Below are 23,072 nucleotides of genomic sequence, written 5' to 3' on the forward strand. Positions count from 1 at the left end.
TTGTTCCCCTGACCTAAATCCGATTTAGCACCTATGGGACATTATGTATCGGTGCATCTGACGCCACCAAGTACCACCAAGACTGTCCAGGAGCTAACTGATGTCCTGATCCAGGTCTGGGGGGAGATCCCCCTGGACACCATCCGCCGACTCATCAGCAGCATGCCTAGACATTGTCGGGAGTGCATACAGGCAGGTGGGGGCCGTACACACTACTGAGTCACATTATGAGTTGGATCAGCCTGTGATTTAAATTTTTTTACTTTGATTTTCGGTGTGATTTTGAATCCAGCCTCAGTGGGTTGATGATTTTGTGTTCCACTGACCAGTTACTTCATTTTGTTCTCATCAAATTAAACAATGTACGTCAGTAAAGATTCTGCCTTGTTATGCAAGAAAAAAAACATCATATCTCAAGATATTTATTAGCATGCTAGCTAATCCTTAATTTGTTAGTTAGCAAGCTAACAACAGCAAATGCAAAAATCTAAAATACACATTTGTTTATCTTGTCTTTCAGGCAAAATACGACTCAACTCATTTGTGTTTGGCTGCAGTTTTGCTTTTTTAATAAGCAGATGAATTTCCCCCATAAAGTCTTTTTTTCTTACAACCATAAACATGTTCATTAAAAAAAAAAGAAATATAACACAAATTGCACCTTATACGTAACCGTGTCCAGAGTGGCGCAGACAAAGAGACACAGCGCTTCTTTTTTTTTTTTTTCTCGCTTTGTAGCACAAACATGACAGACCGAGTGTGGCCTGCTAAAATGTCGCCATGGTTAATAGTAGATAATGAACCGTACACAGGATAATATATCCTCTTATAACACCTTTTATAACAGATTCTTTTAAACCAATGTACACCCCAAAAGCATGATCATAAATAGTACATACACTGTGTATAAAAGAGGAACAAAAACAACCAGAGAAAGCAGAGCATGCCTTCCAGTGACAGGTACATTCACTTTTTTTTTTTTTTTTTTTTTTTTGTCTTTTTTCGCCATATTGACAGCCTGGACATGTACACAGACCATCCCATCAAATATCAGCTTCAAGATATTTGATCGGGAATCAGTTTTGTCCCCTCTGAAACTTTTTTTTTTTTCTAAACAGGTCTACAGTTTATGTTGTAAAAAGACAACACACTGCGAGTCTCCACAACTGTATTAAAACTGAGATCAGCACAGTCTTCAGTGAGACTTCCAGCTTCAAGGAAAACTTGATTAACACTGATTGTGTTGGTGAGATCGGAGCAAAGGGTGCTCGAAAGCATCTGATCGCACAGACGCAGCAAGCAGGGAGGGACATAGTGCAGCTTAAATACGGAGACATCATCGCTGTTAAGCTGAGTTAGGGCCATAAAACTGAATATCACACTGACGGTTTCGATACTGTATGGACAGAGACAGAAAGAGAGTAAGAATATGCAGAAACACGTGGACGGTCTGAGTTAGTTGCTACTAGTTCTCGTCTGGTTAACAGGAAGGTTAAATGCTACTTTTCACAGCCAGAGCCGGGAGAGAAGAGGATGGAAGAGCTACTGTTTTGGTAAAAGAGAAGAAGAAGAAGGAGAGAGTACACTGGATGGCTCAGAGGACGTCGTGGACGGTTTGAGAGTGTGTGTGAGTGCAAGAGTTTCCCCACAGGTGCAATGAAACTCAGAGGAATTGAACACATCATATGTCTGAGTTAGTTTTAGTGTCACTTGATGATTGCAGAGACTTTTTTTTCCACCTTTATGAGAAGAACATTTGTTGGAGGGGGGAAACACTAGTGTATGTGTGTGTACACAAGACCACACAGGTGGGAGCTGATACAGTGGCAGGAATGATTCACTCACTCACTCAACCATGCACACACACACACACACACACACACCCACACACACACACACACGCAGTAAGGAAAGAAAAAATGGCTTTCATCTAATCAAAAATGAACCATGAAACGATATTGAAAACAAAAACATGACATCTTCGATATCAATAACAACACCTATAATACAGCAATAATATCTATATATATATGTAAAAAAAAAAAATTCAAGTCCTGACATAGTAACACTGATGTTTCTGAATAAAAACAGATAGAAAACAAGAGGGAGAGACAGAGACAATACACTTATGGCTGATTGACATTTGACACCTCAGGTAAAGTAAACGTGACACCAGGGGCCAGGTGCATAAACAATGTGTACGCACAAAAAACGTGTGTACGCCTTTTCACACACATAAACTGATGAATGTGCGACAGTAATGTGTGCACCTCACCAGTCTTTAGATTAGGCGGGTGACACAGTTAAATGTAAGTTGAGAGATGGATATCACTGTTTTTAGGTTGTTTGCAAATTTTAGATTGTGTTACTATTTTTGCAGGCTACATGGCGACATGTAAAATGTCAACCACAGGCACATTTATAAAGTTCATTTTGAATAACTAAAAATAATTGTTCATTTTTTTAAGCACTTTTTAAAGTCTGTTTCATCATAAGTTGTCCCTCAAGGATTTCGGGATCATAACAATTAACTAAGGCTGCCCCCTAACAGTCGACCAAACGTTAGTCGACCACAAAGGTCATTAGTCAGCAAGATTTCATTGGTCCCTTAGTCACAGAAAAATAAGAAGAAAAAAAAGTGAAGCTCTATTAGGAGCTGCGCCTTGTCAAAAATAAATCAAAACCTATATGACTGGATCATGTGGCTATTTATTTTGAAAGGACAGACACAGGAAGTGTCCACGCTCAGCAGTCAGTCAGGAGTCAGGTTAATTTCCAGGGCTGGTACCTGCGGTTATTCCACAGCTAGTTAATAACATGTCGGGCAGGAAATCCAAAGTGTGGGATCATTTTGAGAAGGTGAAGGACGAACCCAAGGTGATATGTAAACTCATCTTCATTGGTCGACTACAAACATGACGTATCATCTGAAACATGGAAGTAGCTACATGCCCATTAGCCCACAGCGTCATTAACAGGCGGCTCGCTCAGTGTGTGACGTGCACTTGTAGATAAAATATAGGCCTATATTAATGAAGGTTCATTAGTACGGTTTTGTATTTCTCTGTAATGTAGCACAGTGTTAACAATGTTACTGATACTATTCTTTCTCACACCTTCAACTCAAACCATTGTGTTGCCCCGCCCAACATTCAATAATTAGATTAATATCGTAAACATGCGGGCGACTAGTCGACTAATGGCCCTAAATGACGATTATTGGTCTACTGCGAAAATTCTTAGTTGGGGGCAGCCCTACAATTGAAGCAAATTTAGCCGATCCCTGTGGATTCTGCACGACCTTGCAATTTTGTCCAATCCCACAACTTTACCACAAACTTGACTATTTAAAACAGGTAAAATCTCATTTCATTGTAGAGCTGCATGCAGTGTATTGATTCACTCAGCCCTTCTCTTCCTCTCTTTAGGACTGGAGCTCTGTGACAGAGTCACACACACAGTGACAGCACTAACTGATAGCATCACACAACTAATGTCACCAAATGGTTATTTACAAGTTTGGCGACAGTTGTGCCGTTTCTGTTTCTGTGTGAGCTGAACGACTTGGTGTGTGATATTAACCGTTGCTGTGAGGCTTCTGCCCAAGAGGTAAAATATGACAAGCAGCGATTAGATCACATTGTGCTGTGTTAGCTTGTTCTTTCTAGGCAGAGAGGGCAGGAGGACAGCCTTCATGGGGACGGTGCTTCAGCGCTGCGTTGAACAGCATTAACAGCTGATGGTCGGCGATCAGGTGTTCCTGCCCGTCACCCCCAGCCATCACAAATAGACTCTACTTCTGTGGGAAACACTGAATGCTCATGATAACAAGCTCTGAATCTGAGACAGCTTCACAACTATTTTTGAAATTTTCACCTCTGCGATTTAAATTATTTAGAAAAGCTGTCATGAAATCAGGCATTTCAGGCTGCAACAGTCACAAGAACAGCCTGCGACATACTGAAGGGACTGATGAGTGCTTTGAATGAATCACTGGTCATTTTTCTGACGTTTAATAAAAATGATGATTGCAATTTCACCACAGTGATTCTCAAATTCAATATTTGCTTAATTGTCATTAATTAGTGGTACAGACACTACAAATATCCACAGCTGTGTGTAATTACATGGCCCAAAAGTGGGTCACGAGTCCATTCTGAATGTGTCAAGTTCCTAAAAAACACACTTTATTCTGAAGTACGGTGAATTTCCAGCACAAAGCTTTTGTAATGAAGTACCGTTTCAGGCTGCGAGTGAGTGACTAACAGACAGCTATTTAATAGAGAGAGCAAACTAGCTCAACGACACGCCAAACTCAAGTATGACGCTGAATATTTTAAAATACGTGGACCTTGAACTAATGACTAAGGACAAATCATGACCCCGTGGCTGTATCAGTTGGGAACCACTGCTCTAGAGAACCTCTCCAATAGGACACAGATTGGGAAATTGTACTTTCTTTACGCAGGTCGGTACAAGTATCGATATTCACATGTATGTTTAAGGTCATTTTTAGATCCTTTCATGGCAAACTGTGGGTGTGGAAATGAGGCCTGTGTATGTGCACCCAGCGCCTCAATGATGGAGATTTATAAAACAGAATCAGGCATACGCACGGCTATGTTGATCTGACGAAAAATAATGTGTACGTATATGTCTGTCTTTGTGCGGACACACAGTTTTACACAGAGTTTTATGCATCTGGCCCCAGACGTGTAGCTCTGTGGGCGCGGATCAAACGCTTTTCCTTCTATTATTTCTCAGGTGTATAACCCGAGGACGCCCGAGGCTGGCTCTGTTCATTGTTAAATCAGAGAAAACAAAGGACAGTAAACCGAGCAAAACCAGCACAGAAACAAAAATGGAACCTGAACACTTCAGTTTGCAAAATTGAAAACAGGAAATAGAGACTAATCAACAATGAACGACCCAGGAGCAGCACTGGAGTTTCTATTTACACATTTTTCCTCTGTAACAGAATAACAATAATAATAATAATTAATAATAATAATAATAATGTAACATATTTCTGTACAGTCTCTTCAAACTGATGTAGGAAAAAGTGTGATGGAGAAGCATGCAGCCTCGTGGCTGGTGTGTCCTGTGTAAACGTGAAAAGCAGACTTAGCTTGGCGCTGGTTACAGACAAAATGTCCGCCAGTTCAGTCAGTATGGCTACATTTCTTCGGGGTGGCTTTATCCACCTGCCCACATGCTAAAAAATAAAGATGGGGCTCTGTAAGATTTGGCTTTGCATGTGTGGGTTTTTCCTCTGTCTCTCACCAACCGTCTTTCCCTTCTTCACTCTCTCCTCTGACCGACCCCTGGTGCTCCAGCAGGGGTCAAACAGCGCTGAGATCAGAGGGTCAACAAACATGGCCGACTATTCACTTCACTCTGCTCCAGCATTCTTCAGTCCTCTTTTTCTTTGACCTGTCATTTTGTCCCTCTGTGTCATAGTTCCAGTCTTCTTTGATTCCCACAGCCCTCTGCTCTGACTGTTCCAGGGGAGGAGGGGTGTGGGCGCCGAGGAGGGGCAGCAGGCGACACCGGGCACAATCCTCGCCCCGTGACCAGCCTCATTCGACCCCGGACTCTCCCTCCTCCTCTTCCTCCTGTACGCCACCCTGCACTCGAACAGGTGGCGGCTGGCGTTCCTTCCCTCCTCGGCTTCACACCATGAACTCGTTGCTGCCGTACAGAACCAGCTGCTGTGGCCCCGAGCTGAAGTCCGACTCCCTTCGGTGGCTTCCTGAGGGCTCACGTGGGGAGCTGCGGCTGAGCCTGAGCCTGTGACGGGTCTTACCGGCTCCGTGGCTTCCCTCTGCCTCAGCCAGCGGGGCCCCCAAACCACAGGAAGTGAGCAGGGGCCCGGAGGAGGAGGAGCGGAACCGGTAGTGAGGGGATGGAGAGCCAGAGGCATTGGAGGAGAGGGAGGAAGAGGGGTGGTAGGAGGAGGAAATGGTGGAGGTGGAGTCTGCGGAGTCCTGGGAGTCAGGCTGACGGCGCAAAGCTCGTCTGGTCTTTGCCTCCGACTTTCTGGCGCGATAAGTGCCTCGCTCTGCAGAGAGAGATCAGCAGAGGTGTTAAAAGCACATTATCAATACTTCATCATACCTGCACCATCATACGGTCTCTCTAAAATCCACCGCAAAAGTAACATTTTTTGACGTACTCCCGCCAAATTCATAACTGAAATATTACAGAATGTAGGAGCTTCCCATAGAATGGAAAAGAATGGACTCCTGGTTGCCTTGTCTCCGTACACATACGTAAGTGGAAACGAGGCGTTGGACATACTCACACATACCAGAGGGGTCTGATGTGGCTCCCTCCGTCTCCATGGTGATGTTCTCAGAGCTGTCCGCTGTGCCGATGGATGCTTCAGATTCAGGAGTCTCATCATCAGACGTCCGGGGCTCCAAGATCAACATCTCATACGTCAGCTCCTCCCTGTCGACACACACACACACAAAAATGCAAATTACAGATTATGTAAGTGCTTTATCTGAATCATTTCCTACTGCATGCAATTTAGACGTCCTGACTAGACATACACATACTGTATCTGTGTGTCCCTGAAGGAATCAGTGTAACAGATTGCTGAGTAATGACATACAGTAAAAAGACAGGTGCTAAATCATACACAGCTACCAGTTCACACTTGTGTGTATATACATATTTTGAGTGGTGCATCAGCTAAATGCCAAACTGATTACTACCTTCTCTTTGTTTCAGTAGCTTGTGTACAAATTTTGTGTGACACATTAAGCAAAACACTTCAACTGTCATCGTCAGGCTCTGAACAGCTCAACCAGAGAGACGTCATACTTTTCTTTCTGCAGACTTTCGATCTGCTCTGTGAGAATTCGCTCCTCCTGCTGCATCGCCAGCTGCTGCTGCTCGTTCAGCCCAGCCTCTGCTGCATCCTCTCCTCCTCCTCCTCCTCCCCCTCCTCCTCCTACTCCTCCTCCTCCTCCTCCTCCTGAGCCCTCTCCATCCACCACCACAGCGGCTGCTTTGGGGCTGAGAGGAGGCGAGGTCACGTGGGTGCTGCTTTGCCGAACACGGCCTTTGCTCTGCAAGTTCACAAAATCACAGGGCAAGAGAGTGTGTTAATGGAGGCTGCCGAATAATGATAATAATAATAATAATACTAATGATCATTTTTTGGTTGACAGTGACAGCAATGGAGCACAGACAGCAGACTTGCTATAGACACGGTTGGATGTTTTGACCACATACAGACTATACAGAGAATGTGTTGACGACATCATTTCAGGACATCATGGTTAAGGCACTATGAGGTCAGCTGATTATCAACACACACACACACAAACACATCTTCTGCTACACACACACACACATTCACACACAGGTAGGCATTACCTTAAGTTTAGCTGTGTTAGGCTGCGTGACATTAAGTTGTGGAGCAGAAACAGAAAGCAGAGTCAGTGGAGCTACAGTCGGAGTGCTGCTCTCTCAACGTGCTCAACACAAACATAAACATGAACCAAAGACAAAACTACAGTTACAGCAGACCTGGTCTTGCGACTTCAAAAAGATACCGTACTTGCCAACGTTAACCAATTCTACTTGAGAAACAGGAAATAACAACCTTCATTTGTCCTCCAGGAACATTACTGCTAGCTTGATAGCAGTGTTGTCACTCCTGACATTAGACAGGAGCTGCTAGCAGTAAGCTAAGTAGTTAGCTTGGCTAGCTTACCACAGACACTTGGCAGACAAAGCAACAACACCATGATGGAAACTCCTCCAACAATTAACTGTACACAAACAGTAGAGCTACATTACAAGCCGGATCTAACAAAGAGAAATTAAATGTAGGTAAATGCCAATTCAACAATGTTAGCAGTATGCTAGGTAGATTAGCTTCAAGACTTCCATTAGGTGAGAGTTAGCTGCTTTTGTTTTAAAGCACAAGTGGCTTCAAGCTTCATAAAAATCAACTTAATTCACATAATTCTTTGTTAATTATTATTAATTATATCGTCAATTAATCAAACAATTTCCCGAATTACCCGCTGTTAATTAATAGCATCTAGCCACAGCTAGTTAGCGTTAGCTGCTGTTAAAATCTCATTTGTTCACACAACACTTGGCTCATAAGTAGAATTGTGACAAAGACAACTTTTAGCTCAAAGTCAGTCCCAAGTCTGGAGACATAATTGAGTCAAGGTCAGTTTGTCTATTTGGGGAGAAAGCTGATTTAGCGAAACAAAACCTTGCGTGAACAATGGCGTTCTCAGGAGCACATGTTCCCAGGGTCCTACTTATGACACATTCAGGAGAATTTTCAAAGGGTTAAAATGTTCAATATATGTTTTCCCCGGTCAGTATGTCACAATCCACCTACAGCTAACAGCCTACTGATGTTAAAGGCTGCTCCTTGAAACCTTTACACTCAAATTTGTGTTCAAGACAGTTTTCTTGATTTTAGACATTGATATCTCCACAGTGGCTACACGGATTTTTACCATTTAAATTGTGTTTGAGACGTCCATCTCCCTTTGTTCTTTTACAGTATGAACTGTAAAGACGGCCCTAACAAATCTCTAACAATATTAGTTTATATCAACCACACCGGCAGCGGACGTCAATATGACATTAGAAATACGTTAAGACTCTAAAAATCGGGTTAACAATATTATAAATGTCGAATGACAAAAAAATGAGGTAAGAATTTCACGTCGTGACACTGGCTTTTGAGACGTGACATGAGACGTTGGAAGACGGTGGATTTTGGTTACAACACAACTTAAAACCAACAAAATATCTGTCATTAGTATTCAATGTCAAATGTAAGTTGACATGAGATGTTGTCCTGACATTGAATTTTGGTCACTCAAGGTAACAACCCAAATTGAACCAAATACCAACGTCTAATGATGTTGGTGGCCAGCTGGGAAGAACATAGCCTGGGAACATAGGGATGACTCTGCATCCTCTGTGCAACGCAACGGTGACATGTTTTATGTGAAAGCCCAAATCATCCTTTAACTGTATAAATAAATTGATTGGTTTCTTGTTCAGTACATTCCTTTAAAAAGAATAAAAGCCAGTTTTAGAAAAATATAAAAAGTCCAAGTCTTCAGTCAGAAGAAAAAGTAAGCAAGTACTCATCAAGTCTTTAGACCCAAGCAAAAGTCTTGGCAGATGTTATCTAGAAACATCAACAGTGTCATGTCTTGTCATGTGATTTCCATACTTCAACCCTATAATGTACCTGCTGACAGCCACAATACACTACCTGAATACAACAATATCACACTGTTCTTTTGTTTTTAGATGTAAACTTTGAACTCAGGAAGAAAATTTAACAATATTAACAAGCAATGTTAATTTTGAGGGCTATCATTTTAGGACCATCTAAATGACTCCATAACAGTGTTAAGTGACAACACTTGTCAGCTAAACAAGGTGTAATAAAACAGTTAGGAATACACAAGCAGCAGGTCAGACAGCTAGAAGAGAACTACAGACAGACGTGACAAGTACTGGGACTGGAGGCAACAGACAGTATGAGTGGACGGATCAGATAGACTGACGGACAGGACAGGACTGGTTGTGGCGGTGGGCGGGCACATGGAGTGAGAGGGGCATACATACCGGGGTGGCAGTGCGGGTTATGCTCATAAACCTAACCGCAATTAGTACAGGTTTCTGGAAGGAGGGGTGGGGGAAGGAAGGAAGGAAGGAAGGAAGGAAGGAAGGAAGGACAGATTAGGGTTAGGGAGAGGTGAAGGTAATAAAGTAAGTGTGGATCTGGTGATTTGCAGGTTAAAAGACGTCCAGACATTTAGTTTAAAACAGAGCTAAATATGTTTGGGAAGTGAAAGTTGTTTAAGACACTCTAATGGGCACACCATCAGTAATAGTAATGGTGATAGTGGGCAACAGTGGCTCAGTCCACAGGGACTTGGCTTGGCTGGGTCATCGGTTTAAGTCCCAGTGGTAACCAAGTATGGAGCATGGACTGGTAGCTGGAGAGGAGCCAGCCTTCTCCTTCTTCTCCATCTTCTTCTCTGTCTAATGCTCACAGTTGGCAAGTGGCCCAAAGCGCCATACAGTCTTTACAGTCCTTTTTGTTTTGTATATAGATGTTTTTTTTTTCTTTGAATAAAAGAAAAAAATATTTTTAGGGAGCTCTTTTTTAACATCGGCTGTGTTTGTGATTATGGTTAGAATTTAAGACCAGGGACATGCGTTAATAATGGAGAGGTATTAGTCAACAGAGTCAGAAATGTTCTTATTAATGGAAGGTCTGCAGCACGTGTGTAGCCTTGACGATAAGAATTTAAAACCTGTAAGTTATTGTGTCCTGCTGTGTACATTTTTGAGGCACATGTATATCCCCTTGAGTTTTTGTCAGCTTTTTGCTTGTGTTACAAAAACACAGCAAAATCTGTTGATGGAAGATGTATGAATGAATGAACTGCCATGGCCGTAGGGAAACCATGCCAGCTGCTCAAGGAGCTAAAACAAAACTGTTGTGTCACCATTTAAATGATGAGTGAGAGGAACAAGTAGGAAAAACATCCACATCAATGCCAGGCAGTAAAGAGTATATTGATAATAAGATCTTTAGCATAATGAACTGCGCACTGAGGCCCATAGAGGGCTGTTGTCTAATGACTGACAGTCTGATCTTACCATGGACCTCCTGATGTGGGTCAGTCTGCTCTTAGCTTTGCTTTCTGCAAACTCCAGACTGCTGATGTCCTTCAGACGAGCTTTGTACTTGCCCATCTGCTCATTGATGATCAGCTCCACACACCTGCAGAGAAGAGATACATTTAGAAAGAGTTAACATGAGTAGAACAGAGGATGTGTTGCCTCAGCTATTCGTAAATTACAACGTCTGTGCATCCTTCTTAAGTGTCAGGATCTACACTTAGCTTGCTTCAAACTAGTGATTTCCTAAATCAGATTGCAGCACTAAAACATTTCTTAACTAGTAAAGCCTTCAGTCATTTGTAAATTGGTAACTAGGTGGTTAAGATCTGTACCACTGTCAAATCAAAAGCATAAACTTTGTAAGCAGGAAGTTAAACAGAAACTTTGAAGCTTGAAGCAGGCCTCCAGGAAGTGTGTCAGGCTTTGGAAACATTTTTGTGGAATGTGATTTGAAATCCATCCAGTTCACATAATTATCAAACAGCTTTATTTAAAGAGTTCGCTCAAATGTGTCAACCATACGCCCAGTTCAGACCAAAGATTCACAACGAGATGAAACCATTTTGGAACGTTGCGGAGAAAAGTTGCAGCGGTGTGAAGTGGCCAGTCTGAGCTCAACTCAAGCCGGCTGATGGTGTCACCTGCAACTCAGCTGGCAGCTGGTTTTAGAATGTAAAGCACATCACCTGTTTCTACAGCAAAACAACTTGAAGTGAAGTTGGTCAAGCCAAAATGACCGCAGACAGCGTGTTTGCTTGCTGCTGCAGGTGCTACGTCCCCGCAGAAACCTCTGTTTCCGTCCTCACAGTGTGCCAGTGTTGGACTGTGGGTCGATGCAGCTGCTCGCTGTATGTGCTTATGCCCCCCCTTACACATAAGTAAGCAGCACCAGACAGCTACAATGTTATTGTGACGTATTTTCATTGTTTCATCACTACTACAAATGCAACTGTAGCCAGTATCTCACTATCACTATCCTCATTCATATTCTAAGAAGCTACAAATTATGTTCAGCCACAAAATAAGCCTGAAAAGCTGCAAATCAGAACAGAGGTACAGAGAGTTGTTGCATAGAGATGATACACTGTCTTATCTTGTTGCATTGGTGTGAACTGCATTGCAAGTAGTTGCATGTTTCAGCTTGTCTCATTGTGAATCTTTTGTCTGAAATGTGATCTCTTTAGTTTAGAGTCTAACATCATACATTGGCATGCTCATGATATCTTTGTCAGCTGGTTCAGTTAGCTAAAGTTAAAACAATAAAACATTTGTTACATAACTGCCTGGAGATTTAAATCTGGTTAAAAATCTATAGATAGATAGATAGATATATAGATAAAGATCTGGTGCGCCCTCTCTACTCTAGTCTTGCTGTCTCTTGTGTGTGTCTCCTGTTTTCTCTCGTCTCTCCTTATTTTTTTTCTTTTGTTTCTTCTTTTTCGTATCTTAGCCTCTTTCGTATTTACGCTTTTATACTCTCATGATCAAAGTTATTTTAAACTTTTAAGTTTTGCTTATCCAGTTTTCTTTTATCTACAGTTTTTTTTTATGCGCGTTAATAATAACTTTGATAACAACATCGAACGGCCAATGATATCGTTTTCACCATTATTATAAGCGAGTAATTATAACAAAGTAGACAAGCGCCTTTTTCGACCTGCCTCTTCACCCAAAGATTCATCAAACCCAGCGACTGCCAGCCACTTGCCGCAGTGGTTCTCGTGCCAAACCCAAAGGCTTTTTGCAGCGTAAAGGGAACGGACGTGGGGGTACGCACAAGACTTCACAGGCTCAACCGTTCCCCCTTCTGCAGTGCGCCTGCTGGTGCCAGTCTGCTGGAAAATCTGGGAGTTTGAAAGTGAAAGTTCGGGGCCCCAGGAGAAACATCTGCATGGTTCGCTGCTAAGAAGGGAGGCAACGAACTCCCCCTCACAGGTGACACGCTGGGCAGTGGTAAGAGCTGATGTCGAATAGGAGATTTAATTAGGCCTATCTTTATCTTAATCTAGGACTCCTTAGATAAATATTTTGCGCATTCCTGTGTTCCGGTTTATCTTAACATACTCTCTCCCTATCGCCAAATTAAATAACCCACATGAGTGTTACTTCTTGTTTTAATCCATACTGTTGATTTTGTGTTATTTCATATTATCCTCATTCATTTAGTCAGTTGTTACCTATTTAGCTTCATTTATCGCCAAGTTGTTGTCTGTGGATATTTCTTTTGAGCAGGAATTAAGATCACTGTATGGAGGATTCATAACCCAGATATTGAGATTGATTCATTATTGACAAGCGTGCTGATGAATTAATAATTGGTTTACAGAATAATTAATTTGATTAGTCGCTTCCCTCATTAGGAGGGTGGTGCCCCAAACTTTATTACGAGTGCAAACATTCTCAAAAAGGTATTTCCCCCACAGAGACAAATAAGTAATAATGTAGGTAAAACAATAGAGTGAAATCGTTAGAAAATAGAAATGAAGACTGTAAAGTGAGGCACTTCTATTCTTTAAACTATTTTGATCCATGAAACTGTTCTTTTTTTTGTACAAGTCCTGCTTAGTGTTTGGTTTTCTGTTTGGGTTAATTTGCTGAGGATGTTTGAGGACAGTGGACATACGCGGTGGTCTTGCTGATGTCTTGGACACTCTGCAGCGGGTCGATGGTGTCAGGGCAGCGAAGGATGCAGGGAGCGAACACAATGGCGAGGGCATTGGCTGACATCCTGTTAGTCTCCTCCTGCAGGGCGATCCTGAGACACACACCACAATGTAATCCTGTTAATCCTGATGTTACAGAGTAAGACACACATTCCCAGCAAACACATCAGACAGGAATGTTTGAGACAGACAGCTAATCCAGTGAGAATCTGAAACCACCGCTCAGACACTTTGTTTACAGGCAAAAATATTATTCAGATCTTATGTTAAAACTCAGTGTTTAGACAGAGGCGGTGTTGCCTGAGGCTGTACTGCTGACGTTGATTCTTGTCTCATCACCCACCTGACCAGATGGAAGATGAGGCGCTCCAGTGCGCTGAGGTGCGTCCTGCTGAGCTGGTCGATAACCGAATACACCCCTCTGATCACCTCCCGCTTGTCTGGCTGACCTGGAAAGAAAACCAACACACACCCTTGAACCAAGTAACATTTCACCTACTGAAACTGACTCTCAGCTGGAGGACAGACAAACAGCAAGAGGCTGATTATGAACTCACCCATGGCCCTGAGGAACTCCTCGTACAGTTCAAAGGTCAGCAGAGGGCTGGGCAGGTCCCGGAGCCACTGTTTGAGAACGCTGGCAATGACGTGGATGTTGTAGTCATCCAGGTTTACGCTGTTCACATCTGGAACACACAGATACGCTAAGGTAAATTTACTTTCATCTTTCCCTTTTTCCTTTCCTCAGTATATTTAGAGGTACTTGTAGCAGTCGCAGATGAACAGAAAGAAGAAGACAACTACAGTGTTTCCACAACAGAGGCAAAAACTGAATGAATGAGGAATGTACATTAGTTATATGAAAACACAGATATGTCATACTGTCTTAGTCTCACCTGTGTCCAGCCCCTGGCGCAGTTCTTTGATCTTATTGGTGGAGCCCGACTTCCTGTAGATCCCCTCCGTGTAGAGGCCGTGCATCTCGATGTAGTTGATGAGTTTCTCCACCAGCTGCGGGACCGTTCGCTCCTCGCTGGTCAGACGGGACAACTCCACGCCAAACTGCCGCGACGACAGCTCCGGGTCGTACTTGTGTAGAAAAACACAGGCACAAACACACATCACATTAAAATGAGTCACCTGTGTGTAACTTCTGCTCAGCAGCAGACTGATGATGAATGATACATTAAGTAAACTCACTCAGTAACTACTTAACTTTTCTTACAAGATATGCTAACATAGCCACCGTAAGATACTGGTCACACCAGACCAAGTCAGCCTGTAGCAGCAAAACCTCTGAGAGCACTGACAGGAGCAAGGGTGCGTTTGATTGCACATGAATTTAACTTTCTGTTAATAAGAGGAAGATTTATTTCTTCTTTAAAAGGGTGCATAGTCTCACTTTAAGTTTGCATCTGTAACGGATCAGAGTAAATGATGCGTATTGATGCTTGTACTTAAAAGAAGACCTACAGATTGAACATGAAACGAGGAAAAAGAACAAAGTGTTAAATGTTTTAATTAGTTGACGAAGCATTTCTTCAAGCAGCAGCAATTATTGTCCTTTTTCACCAAGGTTAAGGTCAAGGTAAACTTTATTATCACTGAAGGGCATTAAGATAAATACAAACAACACCACCACACAACAACTCACAGCCTGTCCTGAATGGAACAAAGACTTATATTGTAAAGGAATACAATAGCAGCAGGAACAAATTATTTTTTAATCTACTTATCTTAAAGTATAGATTTAGTTATCTCTGAGTTTTTGTTTTTAGGTCCACAGAGCTTGCAGAGAGAATATTACATACAAACAGAGTGCCCCAGGAATGAGTCCTAAAACCCAGAAATTAGTTACTGTAGCATTTTAACACTCTCGGTTCCCGAGTCTCAAAGTCAATGTGTTTTTTGAATGAGTTTTTGGTTCAATGCCTGATAAAAGGTCTGTGGTTAACACAAGCTTTAGAGACTTTCACTTGTTCTACGGCATAGTAAATATGGCACTTGTGTAAGGCTTCTATGTGTCATAAAAAAAGGCGGTTGCTAACAAGTGCTTAAGGAGACTACAGAAAGTCATCACGCTGAACCACGCTGAACATGGCTTCACAGTGTTGTTAAGTTGGTGACGCTCAGTCATGTGACCATGGTGTAATTCGTTTGTAGCCTAATGTTAACTTTTTGCTTCTGGCGATTGCATGTAGGCTTCAAAAATCATAAAACTGGTGTTCATCAGAGGAACTCAAGTGGAGAAAAAAGAATAAATATCTGCTAAGAATATTATTGGTGGCATATAAGAAGTCGAATGGATTGACTTGGTATATAATATTTATGAAATGGAGGAAATTTCTATTGAGAACTGGACGAAATGGTGAGTATATGTCTCAAACATTCAACTGATTTTGTCTGAATAAGTACGAGAAACACGTTGTGGTGTGATTAGTCGCCCACACTGTCTCTACATGTACGTCTCGATTCAACATCCGTCAGCACAATCTATATATTTGTTATCTATTCTCCATCCTGATTTTATGGTTTGGTTTTTTATTTTTTTTTATTACTCGTAAAACTTTTTATTATTTATTATTATTTTATTATTTTAATAAAATGAAAACTGTATACCCACAACAGAAGCTAAAATGAGACTAATCTCGCTACAAGAGGCAGGGATACTATATTTTTTCTACTAACTCAGATGACAACAGCACAAAATAAATCAAGTTAGCAAAACTGTATTAATTGTCTTGATTACTGATTAAACCAGTGTGCAGTGCTATGATCCTTATCTGTTGTTGTCTTTTGCATTTTAACACTGTTGTAAACCTTCAGATAAAAAACCAATCTCCGCTTACCTTTTTACTGCACTTGGTGGTCATCTTGGAGCAGCACTTCCTGTGACAGGCGTAGCGACACACTGCAGACAACAGAACAACACAATCACACTGACGGAACTTCTACCACCTCCACAACAATTGCAACAACATCTGCAGTCAGTCACGACCTCAAAGACACGAGGAGGTAACAGAGAGTTTGGATGTGAAGTCTGCAGCTCACTGAAAGTGCAGATGGAGCTTATAACTGGATAGAAGATGGATTTATGAGGTTTAATCGAATTTTTTGACACTCAGGGAGCCAGGGTGTGTGTGTGTGTGTGTGTGTGTGTTTGTGTGTGTATGTGAGAGAGAGAGAAAGGAGTAGAAGGGGATGTAATGCACTGTGTGGGTGGAAAAAAAACCTACACACACGGGCATGAGTGCTTGTGGGTAAGTGAGTTAGGAGAGCATTAGGAGCTGCAGGTGGTGTGTGTATCTGTGTGTGTGATACTGGGCAGACTTGCAGCCTGTCTTTATGGTGAAAACAAAGATGCAAAAGAAAATGCAAATGAATCTGTTATTAAAAAAAAGTAAACTTAGACACATACTTGCTGTCTACCAAGATAAAGGTCATTATTTACTATCAACTGAGTGTGTGAAACTTCACACCCATCCCAGGTCTTTCTAATTCACTTTCTACTTCACTGAAATGAAACAGATATTTCATGACTTCACCAGAAGTACTCTGCTTTTACTTTCATTGTCAGTGAAACCTCCTGATGTGTTGTCACAACCAACCAGGAAGTGAAATTGTTTTAAAACAGACACATGCTTGTCAACCCTCCAGATTTTCCCAGGACCCCTGTTTTTTTTATTGCCCCCTCCTGGTTTCCTGCTGAGGTCACAGTTCTCCCGTATTCTGTATTCTTTCTTTTCTGGGAATTAAAAGTAAAATTCAAGGTATTTAACATTATTTTCATGCTTTAAAAGTGACCAAGACGCAGAAAAAAAAAATCTCTGAAATTCAATTTTTCTGTGGGAGGACGTCCAGATCACTCACTTAGGTTTCCAAGTCCTCCCTATTTTGAGGCGGAGAGAGAAAATGGCGAATACTAGCAGAAAACTATCTATTCAAGTGTGTGTTTTTGTGTCAGATCCTCACGTTTGCAGACGCAGGCTCGATCCATCATCCAGATGAGTGAGGAGCAGTACTCGCAGTAGGTGGGGATACTGTACTGTGTCGACTTGAAGATGTGGCCGTTGTGTTCCTCCACCTGCATAGGGAGCAGCAGAGACATCAGTCAGCTTAGATGAATCATTGCTTTTATTCCAAACACTTTGTTTCAGTGAATCAAAGTGTATTAAATTAAATTTTCAACTCACAATGTCAGTTTCCTTCTTCCTCGACTTCTTGCGTTCACGTTTAGGAGCCTGGAAAGAGACAGATGTTGTTACCTGGTGTGTTCTGTGTTTCTTGTGAGTGCAGATGCAGTTAATTGGTATCTATGGATATAATTTGTGTTGCAAAGTGCAGTAAGTACGACAGTGACTGACATTCCTGTGGCAAGCAGTGAGAATGCCAAAAGCTAACCATTGTTCTTAGAACAATTAAGGGTCAAGTTTAAACTTCAGATCCCCTTTAACTGCTTTCTCCTCCGACAAACCATCGCTGGTCTCTTATGCTGAATGAGCTCCGCAGAGCAACAATATTTCTTTTTTTCATCCATCCATCCAGTTTTTAATTTTCTTACCCTGCCGATCGTTCCCTCCATAGGCTTATACTCGGTCATGAACTCGTCCAGGAAGACCTTGAAGGTGTTGACCCACACCTTCACCGGCGATTCGCACCAGTCCCTCTGCTCCAGGCGCATGGTCTTCTCCAGGATGTGCTCGAACAGGGCGTACAGATCCTTGTAGCGGATACTCTTCCCATCATCCATCTGGTGGTAAGAGCAAAGGAAAGGAAATCAAATCATCAAATCATCAGAAACATTTACTCATTTGCTTAAACAGAATGAACAGTTTGACAATCACTGCAGAGTATCTAAGAGTAAATTCAGTATTCTTCAGTGTGATTGACAACATCCCTATGTAAACCTTACTGATGCAGAGCTGCACAGATAAACAGTGACAATGGCAGACAAGGAGTGTTTGTCAAAGTCGAGGAAGGATCCTTAAATGGCTGAATTTCAAGGATTTTTAAGTATAATCCAGACATAAATTCTCATGGGACTGAAAATACTGTTTACATTTGTTCAAACTGTACAACAACATTAGAGAGTGCCAAAATTATCACAGTATCCTAAAACCTCCTCAGTCCACTGAGGGTTTACGGTGCACACCTGGAGACACTCGTTAGGTTGTTCCAATGTGTGTTCACTGAATTCGAAGAAGGACTCTTGCCTTGCCTCTGTAGGATCCTTCCTCGGAAGGACTCGTCCTAACAAGGAAGGATCCTTGACTTTGAGAAACACTATCAGAGATAAGAGCAGTGAGAACTTACAGCCAGAGCGGTGGAGTACGAGTTGAAGATGTTGATCCTGAACTCCCTCAGTGCTTTCTTGAAGACGACGTCCACCATGGTGTCTTTCTTACCATCTTCAGACTCCAACTCAGTGATCTGAAGGGACACATGATTCTAAATTTAACACCTAAGCTCATAAAACATAAATAAAACAACTACAAAAGTTTTCTTTAAAAAGTGGATGCTGTGTCGTGATACTTATGATGATACGATGATTATTCCATATCAAAATAGGGTGTAAATGCATCTTCTCTGGCAGTTTTAGCACACAAACACACAAAATATGAAGGTAATATATTTAAATCTGATCACAGCATCATTATAACCATAAGTCCTTTGTGTGTGTGTGTGTGTGTGTGTGTGTGTGTGGTACAGGAACAAGTCCACTCACCTTTTTCATGAGGAAGTCGTTCATGCTTCGGTAGTCGTGGGCCGAGCTGAGGATGTGCAGCGCATCGTTTTGCCACTGGGCAGGTTCCAGAGCGATGCTGCTGATCTTCACGCTGCGACGCCTCCTCATCTTCGGAGACGGCTCCTTGTTCTCCTTACTGTCCCTGATTCCCCGAGAGGAAGCTGCCTCCAAATCTGGACTGTGAGGAGGAGAAGAGGGGCCTTCTGGAAGGATGGAGACAAAGATGGAGAAGAAGTTAGAGAGAGGGTGTGTTCAAGACAGTGACCTCTAAATACAACCAAAATCAGTCTGCAGATTGATTTTATTTTTTACCATGTGCCTCTCCAGCTTCGCTCCTGCTGGCCTGCTTCTCTCTCGACAGTTTCTTCTCTCCGTGCTTCGTCTTACTCCAGAATCGTATCCTTCCTTTCATCCTGCTAAATCACACAACACAACCGAAAATCAATTCATTAAAAAAAAAAACCATAAATGTCCACCAAATGAAATGTCACTGAAAAACTCTTAAGTCTTCCATTTTCTGAGAGGCTGTGACTTTATTTATGTGAATTTGTAGATTAATAAGTGATGTTCTTATTTCTATTTTCAGACTTAAATAAATTCCCAAATCTAAAAAATTCATAACTCTTAAATTGTACCATGTCCTTTCAGTTATTTAAGTGGCCAATGAAATACATATGCATGTCACTTTGCAGCTGTAAAATAAACCTATTAAACCACCACATGTACAGTACAAGGTCAGGCAGGTTTTTATAAATGAAGTGTTTTAGAATAAAGTAAACCAAAAACAACTGACTCAGGTGATCTCTTACCTTCCATCCTGGCTGGAGGTTTTCCTGAGGACCTCCACTTTGCCCAGGTCTCCTGATGACATGGTCTTATGGATCTTCTTCTGATCTTTGTGAGAAGGCTGGAGAGCAGAGAACAACCGGTGAGAAAAATAAATGTTTATTTTAATCGGCTTCACAGGTTCTGAAGCTTGCCCAGGATGCTGTGGTTTTTGGTGTCCCGCGTCACTTTCCTTTTTATTGCAGGTTGGTTCCTCTACATTTGAGCCTTATAGAGAGAAATATTATGATATGGAGTAATATTTTTATAAGGTTTGTTCTACAACATAAAGTACAGCATGAATAATTCCACATCAGTGCAGTACATGTTTGTAAATCATGTAAAAGACATACTCAGATACATCACTTCCTCTGGTTCAAGTGATGCAAATGAATGTACTGACACAATAAAGCTAGCGAATCTGAAGAGAGATGGAGTGAATCAGCAGCATCACAGAGAGTAACGCTGATGTTGAGAGAGAAACAGAAGTCATGCTCGGAAGATCCTGTTAGGAAACGACGGTGTTAGTGAGAAGTCACGCTGCTCGAGGTTTTAACGGTTCCAGCATGCAGGAGCAGCAGGTGGCGTGCAGAGCAACACGAGGCGTGATGTTGTGTGTCAGGACAGGTCGAGATATAAGTGGACAACATCTTCAGTCAGTCCTTACTGTGAAAAGTTTACTGTCGTTAAAGAGGAAGTAGATCCAGGGATACCATCATACATTGTCACTTTGAGTTTTAACCTTTTATTTTTCCTTCAAGACGGCTGCCACACAGTAAGACATTTTCTTCTTCTTCTATACACTCAAAGAACCTATTTGGTCTGTTGTCAGGTTTATGTATTTTAATTACAAATAAAATTTCCATCTGATGGAGTCAAGTATTTCTAACACAGATCAGTAAATTCCACTTCAAATATGTTGATAAACTCAAACATATTTGCAATAAATACAATATATTAACAGTAATTAGTAATTCTGACAGTCGATTGATCATTTCACTTAAATATCCACCAAATTTGTCAAATATTTGCAGCTTCTAAAAAGCAAAGATTTGCTGCCTTTTTAGTTTTATTTGGGGCAGAACAAGTAATTCCAAGACATTTTAATATCACTGTTCGTCGCAGTCCTACTTTAACACGGCATGTGTTTACAGAAGGAAAAATAAAAGATAAAACTTCAAAATATTGAGGTATCCCTTGATAAAGAGATCTAAGACAGTTTACAGCTTGGGCTGATGTACAGACCAACAGCCACCAGAGCGCCGTGCAAGGCCGTTCACTACAGACCGGCCACGGTGGCGGTCTGCTTGGTCAGACTGCAGCTCAGTAGTCGACAGTCCTTCAGTGAACAGTTCGACTAAAGTGGGGTTAGCAGTGTTAACAGGCTCCTCCCCTGAAGCTCAGCCAGCTCCACCTGACAGGAAGGTGGTGGAGGAGGAGGGAGGGGGGCCTGAGTGGACAGGAAATTGCTTGGAGGTAACGGAACCTCCGGAGATCCGGTGTTTTACCATCTCGGAGTCGCTGTGACAGTCAGCCTCGGGGTGGGTGTTTGGGAGAGACAAGGAGGGGGGCAGCGTGTGGGAGTGGGCGGGGATGTAGTATTCATCGTCGTCGTCCGACTGGGTCGCCCCCTCAGAGTTACAGCGGGTTAGGAAGTCGGAGCGCGTCCGGGACATTCGCGCTTTCTTTTTGGGGCCAGGGCGGCCCACCTGCTACCAGGCAACCACAGGAACATCAGGTCAGCCGCCAGTGTGTGTTTGTGCATGTGTGTGTGTGTACGAGATCTTGGAATTGACTTAACCTGAGCTGAACTAAATACATTTAAATTCTTTGCAAAAATAATAAAACGTAGCTTCAGATACTCAACCAAACAAATACTTCCTGACTACGAATATCCTACAAATAAAATGACAAATGACAGCTTTATTTTCATGTCTATCAGCTGTACATTATGGCTGTATGTGCTTCTTCATTCTATAATAAACCAAAGGAGCAAAATTAAGTTTTCAGTTCTGTAATAAAAACTAAATGGTAGGCACAGGATGAGCTGCGTCTTAATAAACTGTACTGTTTGTCTTCTTTTCTGGTGCTTAAGTCAGAGAAATGTCCCAGTGTAGCAAAGCAGGACTCAGAACAAAAAAGATTTCACAAATCTCTATTTTACATGTTGCAGGTGACTCTATGCACATTTTCACTGTCTGTACAGCCCTGCGAGTCTGTGTGCGAGTCGTCTTTTGCTACATAAAAAATAAACCCTTCACTTAAATTCACTCATGATTAATTGAGACAAGATTAGTCTGCACACATCAACAGACCACTGTATCAGAATCAAACGATGTTTTTACATGCATGTGATGTGTGTGTGTGTGTGTGTGTGTGTGTGTGTGTGTGTGTGTGTGTGTCCTACCTCTCTGTTTCTGGATCCAGCAGATTTAGAGTCGTCTCTAAACATGGCCAAAGACCTTTCCTGGTTCACCAAATCCTTATCTGACCTGCAACACAAAACAAACGTTTTACAAGGGGACCAAATCTATTATTATTTTCTTACACTTAACTGTGACTTCTGCAGGAAGATCTTATTACTCCAATCATGGCAGATTGTGTCCTGTTTTTTACTTTAACTGACAGCTTACAGTCCATAGTACTATTGTAGGAGGGAAAATTTGTGCAAAAGAAACAATTGAAAACATCTTATAACGTCAAACTTTGAAAATGTGTGGTCACCAGTCTCAAAGCAATGCTCATTCATCATTAGGTTAAAGGATAACTTTTACATTTTTCAACCTGGAGCCTATTTCCCCGTGTAAACTGATCATAGAGACTGATGCGAACAACAGTTTTTAAAATTGTCCCAGTATTGAGGGAGGTGGCAGCAGCCGGTAGCTGCGGAACGAGCTGTAATGTAGGCACACGGGGCAACTGAACATCGTCACTGTATGTCCATTAAAAGTGGTTATTTTTGACACAGACAGGCTCAGATTGTTACTTTGTGTCTGAGGTGTCTCAAAGTGCTTCTAATCTTTAATCTTTCCAATATATCACAGTCACATAAGATTCTTTTCCTGGATTTCCTGAATAAATCTTCACTTACAAAAGTCCTAAACAAAGCTAACCACTGCAGCACCGTATTTAAATGATTA

The 23,072-nt window shown here is 41.9% G+C and overlaps 1 protein-coding gene across 8 annotated transcripts in view; it reads right to left on the minus strand.

Moving 5' to 3' along the window:
• Positions 1–435: 435 nt before the first annotated feature.
• The window catches only part of LOC126407576 (unconventional myosin-IXAa-like), a 209,180-nt gene continuing 186,543 nt past the window's right edge, over positions 436–23,072 (minus strand). For 5 of the 8 annotated variants that reach the window (XM_050072586.1, XM_050072585.1, XM_050072583.1 and 2 more), the window contains 18 exons: positions 22,340–22,424; positions 21,441–21,644; positions 19,917–20,014; positions 19,420–19,523; positions 19,087–19,310; positions 18,675–18,791; positions 17,923–18,111; positions 17,555–17,602; positions 17,334–17,445; positions 16,211–16,272; positions 14,258–14,450; positions 13,919–14,047; positions 13,705–13,810; positions 13,322–13,453; positions 10,675–10,798; positions 6,832–7,079; positions 6,311–6,453; positions 436–6,061 (listed from right to left, as the gene is read on the minus strand). In XM_050072586.1, the coding sequence (XP_049928543.1) occupies positions 5,673–6,061; positions 6,311–6,453; positions 6,832–7,079; positions 10,675–10,798; positions 13,322–13,453; positions 13,705–13,810; positions 13,919–14,047; positions 14,258–14,450; positions 16,211–16,272; positions 17,334–17,445; positions 17,555–17,602; positions 17,923–18,111; positions 18,675–18,791; positions 19,087–19,310; positions 19,420–19,523; positions 19,917–20,014; positions 21,441–21,644; positions 22,340–22,424 (2,707 nt within the window). In that variant the 3' untranslated portion in view covers positions 436–5,672. Of the gene's footprint in view, positions 6,062–6,304; positions 6,454–6,831; positions 7,080–10,674; positions 10,799–13,321; positions 13,454–13,704; positions 13,811–13,918; positions 14,048–14,257; positions 14,451–16,210; positions 16,273–17,333; positions 17,446–17,554; positions 17,603–17,922; positions 18,112–18,674; positions 18,792–19,086; positions 19,311–19,419; positions 19,524–19,916; positions 20,015–21,440; positions 21,645–22,339; positions 22,425–23,072 lie in introns of all 8 variants that reach the window. The other 3 variants (XM_050072584.1, XM_050072588.1, XM_050072587.1) reach the window with 3 other exon arrangements.

The sequence above is a fragment of the Epinephelus moara genome, chromosome 20 (assembly GCF_006386435.1).
Source record: "Epinephelus moara isolate mb chromosome 20, YSFRI_EMoa_1.0, whole genome shotgun sequence".
NCBI lineage: Eukaryota > Metazoa > Chordata > Actinopteri > Perciformes > Serranidae > Epinephelus > Epinephelus moara.